Source organism: Myotis davidii, unplaced genomic scaffold (assembly GCF_000327345.1).
Source record: "Myotis davidii unplaced genomic scaffold, ASM32734v1 scaffold496, whole genome shotgun sequence".
NCBI classification, from domain to species: Eukaryota; Metazoa; Chordata; class Mammalia; order Chiroptera; family Vespertilionidae; genus Myotis; species Myotis davidii.
The window spans coordinates 7,548,406-7,553,674 of NW_006289398.1; the positions used below are offsets into that span (position 1 = coordinate 7,548,406).

At 61.3% G+C, this 5,269-nt stretch overlaps 1 protein-coding gene across 1 annotated transcript in view; it reads right to left on the reverse strand.

The window, feature by feature from the left end:
- Positions 1-5,269, reverse strand: part of ANKRD55 (ankyrin repeat domain 55) — a 97,591-nt gene that overhangs the window by 88,159 nt on the left and 4,163 nt on the right. The window contains exon 2 of the mRNA XM_015562614.1: positions 4,654-5,241. Coding sequence (XP_015418100.1) covers positions 4,654-5,241 — 588 coding nt within the window. The remainder of the gene's footprint in view (positions 1-4,653; positions 5,242-5,269) is intronic.

The window sequence follows — 5,269 nt, forward strand, 5'->3', positions numbered from 1 at the left end:
CCGGCCGGTTAGCAGAGCGTGTGGGAGAGACTCCGTCCCTGCTCGCCCCTTTGATCTGGTCCCAGTTGGATTCAGAAGGGCCTGGGCTCCCAGCCTCCTGGCCCAGCGGTGGCTCCTGCCAGGGTCGGGGGGGGGGGGGGGGGGGGGGGGGGGGGGGGGGGGGGGGGGGGGGGGGGGGGGGGGGGGTGCTTCCACCCTCCCCCCTACATCGCGTGGGAGGGCTCCCGTTGCCACGGCGACACGCAGGAGGCTGTTCTTCCCTTTGTGTGCGATGGTGGAACTCAATAAACCACCAGGAGAAGCACAGACAACACAAGTTACCATTTCCTGCCCGGCCAGCGTGGCTCAGTGGTTGAGCGTTGACCTGTGAACCAGGAGGTCATGGTTCGATTCTGGTCGAGGGCACATGCCCAGGTTGCGGGCGCGATCCCCAGTGGGGGGTGTGCAGGCAGCTGATCAATGACTCTTTCATCATTGATCTCTCTCTCCCTCTCCCTTCCTCTCTGAAATCAATAAAAAGTTACCATCTCCTAAGTGACTTCTGTCACCGGGACGGTAGGTGCCGGCTTTATTCATGCCCCCAGACGCACGCCAGGGGGGCCATCCGTGTCCCTGTTGGGAGGAAGGAGAACTGGGCACCTCAGAAGCCTCACCTGCAGCCCACGGAGCAGGAGCTGGAACCCAGGCCACATCTTCCCCTGTTAGGTCGTGGCTGTGGCCTGTGGCCTGGGCAAGGGTCTCCCCGGGGGACATGAGCCCAGGCAAACAAGGCACGCTTCCCTACGTCACTCTTCCTTTCATCTATCAAAAACATGAAAAAATATAAAATACAGAACACCAACAGCCATTTCCACGGACGGTGCTAGTGTTAAAACACAGCGAGGCCTTTGCCAACGTGGTCAGCTCACGTTTTCTCTAAGGTGGCTTCACCCGCAGCCGAGTCAGACCTGAATGTCACGCTCGCGTTTCCCGTCCGGACCCTCCTTCCGTGTCGACAGCACGAGAATGTCCTCCGGCTTCTGGCCAGGAGCTCAGGTCGGCGTGGCCGGAGCAATTTTTCTTCTATTGAGGGCGGGTCCTCCGACTCTGTGACAGTTAAATGAGTTAATAGGTTCGAACTACTCAGAACAGTGAGACCTCGGGGGTTTTAACTGTTGTTTATAACTAGAGGCCCGGTGCACGAAATGTGCGCACTCAGGGGGGTCCCTCAGCCCGGCCTGTGCCCTCTTGAAGCCTGGGAGCCCTCAGCGAGGCTCCCGCCACCGCCTCTGCGCTCACCAGCCACGAGCCCGGCTCCTGGCTGAGCAGCGCTCCCCCTGTGGGAGGGCACTGACCACCAGAGGGCGGCTCCTGGCTGAGCAGCGCTCCCCCTGTGGGAGGGCACTGACCACCAGAGGGCAGCTCCTGCATTAAGCGTCTTCTGCCCCCAGTGGTCAGGATGCATCACAGCGACCGGTTGTTCCACCATTGGGTCAATTTGCATATTAACCTTTTATTACATAGGATGATGCTTTCACTGTCCGAGAAGAGCATGTCTGTGCTTCTTCCTCATGTCACTGCTCGCCTGCGGCAGGAGGAGCCCAGGCGCCGTCCACTTGTGGGAGCGTGTGGGGTCTGGGTGGGGAGCTGAGACGCCCAGGTCTGGGCAGAGGTCGGCCTCGGTGCGGACCAGAGCTCAGTGTCACCCAAAGGGGAGGGCCACCCTTTGGCTCATCTGTCTTTTATAGGAAAAGGGTCTTATTTCAGCCTGGCCTGTGGTTGCCTGGTTGGAGCTGGTCCCATTCACCAAAAAAAAAAGGGGGGGGGGGGTTGTGGGTTTGATCCCAGGTTGGGGCTCATATGGGAGGCAACTAATTGATGTTTCTCTCTCACATCAATGTCTCTCTCTCTCTCACATCAATGTCTCTCTCTCTCTCTCTCTCTCACTTTCTTTCTAAAATCAAAACATGTATCCTCGGGCATTGCTCACTTCAGCAGCCTGGTTCCAACCGTGGGAAGGAAACTGTTTTATTTTGGAAGAAATAAAAAGCTTAGCAGTGGTTACCGCTGAATAGTACAACCGCGACACGTGGTTTAATTTAGTTTGGGGGCACCTTCCCATAATCTCTGTGGCCCTTGGTGAATGTACTTTACTCTCACAGTGAACACGTGATAAAAGACGAAGCCACAGGAACAGTACGACTCACCAGCCGGGCTCACCCCGGCCTGTATGTTCTCTGCCAGCAGCGATTTGGGGGGCAGTCCTGGTGTCGGCCCATCGTTGCCTTTTGGACACCCAGCTCAATGCTGGTCTCAACAAACCCAACTCGGGGGCGAGAGCCACCCTCTTCCCTCTCCTCCTCCGTGTGCCTCTGGCCCTGATGGGAGTGGGGGGGACTGGGCAAATTCCAGGGAAGGCATCGCGTTTGATGCCGATGGATCCGGGAAGGAGCCCCGGCGACCTGGGGTGGCGGTGCCCTCCGACCTCATCATGGTGACGCTTCACGCACATGCGGTCCTTGACCTAAAGCCTCCGGGTCCCATTGCAGCTGCGCTTCCTGATCGTCCTCGTTTGTGTTAATCCTCACGGGGATCCTTACACTGACTCTTAGAGAGAGTGGAAGGGAGGGGAGAGACAGGGAGGGAGGACATCGATATGAGAAGACCCATCGACTGGTTGCCTCCCACACGCACCTCAACCAGGGCCGGGGATCGAGCCTGCAGCCAAGGTCGGTGCCCTTGACTGGAATCGAACCCGGGACCCTTCGTCCGTGGGCCGACGCTCCATCCACCGAGCCACCCGGCCAGGCCCTCCTGAAGGTGCGAGTGCCGTCAGCAGAACTCCCCAGACTCGTGAAGACAGACCCCAGTTTTAGGCTGAAACACATCAGAGCCTTGGGGTCAGCAGAGACGCTGATGGAGGATTTGACACGACGGCCCTGCTCACGGACGTCGGCCGGTCGCCCCCACACACGCCAGAACGGGGCTTTCAGAAAACGCACCCCAAGAAGCGGAGAGTCTGCGTGTCCAGGAGTGAGGGCCCCTCCAGAGGGACGTCCACTCTCCGTCGTCCAAGTCACCCTCCCCTGGTGGACGGGGAGGTGCGGGCTCGACGTAGCCACGGGCCAGCCAGGAGCAACGCAGGCAGCAGGTCCGACGCTGGCTAAGCCTGTGGCACGTCCACGTGTCACCGGGTCCCGGGAAGCCGCCGCGGACCAGCCTGGATAAAGAGGAGGGCGCAGGGGGAGCGAGGCCCGCGCCCCGGTCCTCGAGGGGCGATGCCACCCGGCTCTGCCCCGGCTGACGGCGGCCTGTGTGCGCCTTCCTCTTCCCTCCCGGCTCCTTGCTAATTATCCTCCAAACACACCTCCCACCGTCACCGGGACACCTTCCTGGAACCCTCCTTCCTGCCACATCAGACACGCTCGCACACGCTGAGACTCATCACGGAATGACACGCGTCCCGTGTGCCTCCCACATCCTGCGCACACTCTGGCCTCGCTTGGGGCTCAGCACGCTGCCTCCCACAGAGGCATCCTGTGAGCGCCTGCCGGGTGCCGGTGGGGTGCCCTCGGGAACAGGGGGGGCTCTCCAGGAGCCCCAAGGTTTGGGGGGGTAAGAGGCCTCTGGAAGGTGCAGAGCAGCCGTGGGGCAGGAGGGACGCCCTGGGCAGCTGAGAACAGCAGCGGGCAGAGCTGCTCACAGGCCACGGGCGTGGCAGGCGCAGAAGTGCCAGCTGCAGACCCTGAGGGGCCTTTCCTACTTTGAGGGACTTGGAGACACCAACCATCCAGCCTGCAGGTTCCCCAGGAGCCTGAGTTGGGGGAGGAAAGCTGGCATCTGTAGTCCTCAAGGTTCTGCTGGCACCTGAGTCTGTGGGAGATGCTCCAGGCAACATCTCTCTGTACAAAAAGCTAATACGCAGTGTCCCCTCAGGAGCTCAGCCTGGAGACAGGAGTTCCATCACTCGCTATGACGAGCGCTGACCACCAGGGGGCGGCACGGAACCAAGGAAGGCCCTGGGCAGCCGGAAGGCCCCAATCGACCCTGATCACCGGCCAGGCTGCCTCTAGTAATAAAATAAAATTCAAACGAACGTGTAGGGCGTGCCAGGCACTGTGCTTGCACACCATTGGCTCTGGCAACAACTCTGTGAGTCCGTCTGTAAGAAGCAGGGTCTCTGATGGAAATTCCACACGAGGAAACCCATTTCCCAGGACACGCAGCGGCAGGCAGAGAAAGATCTGAAAATCTGCGTGCATACATGCACACACACCCACACACATGTGCACACACACATGCACACCCGCACATGCACACCCCCAGGCACATATGCACACACATCCAAGCACATATGCACACGCATGCATGCCTGTACATGCACACACGCATGCACGCGCGGTGTGCATCTGCATTTCGTCGCTGCCTCCCGAGGAAAGTGCTGTTTTCTTTACTGTGAGCGACCGGCTCTCAGGCGACGCTAACACACAGCCGTGATGAAACATGACAGACGAGCACACCGAGAAGCAGCGCACGGGCATGTCCGCGCGGCACGCCTTCCTTCACGCTGAGCGAGGCTGCGTTTATCAGACCAACGGCCGCAAGGCTGAGGAGCAGGTGTTGGTGGGGCCCGGGGCGGAGCTGACACCTCAGGAAAGGGGGGGGCAGCTCCACGCGGGTTCACGTCGCTTTCACGAAGGCGCCTCTGACGCCCACAGGGAGCTCCCACGAGGCCGATAGCTGACAATCCAGCGGAGGAGGCAGCGCACTGCCCGGCAGGCATGACTGACTCCAGGCTGATCTGACTCAGAAGGAAGTTCGGCCTCAGGAACGCTCCCCGTGTGGCCGCTTCCTGGTGGAAAGTCCCCTGGTTGTCGATGAACCATGTCAGCGTCACTGGGTCCGTGCCCGGCAGGGTGACCCGCGGCGGCTCCACAGCCGAGTGGCAAAAGGTGACCCGGCTGAACTGCCCAGGCCCCTGGTCCCTGAGGCTGACGCCCCCAGCAATGCCACCGTGGAACGCGCTGTCGCCGCCCCAAGGGGAGAGCCGGCCGTCCCGTGGGCACCCGGGGCCAGCAGGCTGCACGCCCGGCTCCTGCTGGTGGGCGTGTGCGTGAGGGTCTCCCTCCGGGGGAGGCCGGGTGTGAGCACAGGCCCCACGGGGCCCACATGTGGGTCCCAGGCCCTGAGGCTGGGAGGCCGGCGACGGCAGGGCTGGGACGCAGCGTGCCAGCTCGTTAATGGTTCCCAGAGGCCTTGTCCCTGCAGAGCCAGCGGGCGGTGCAGCCTC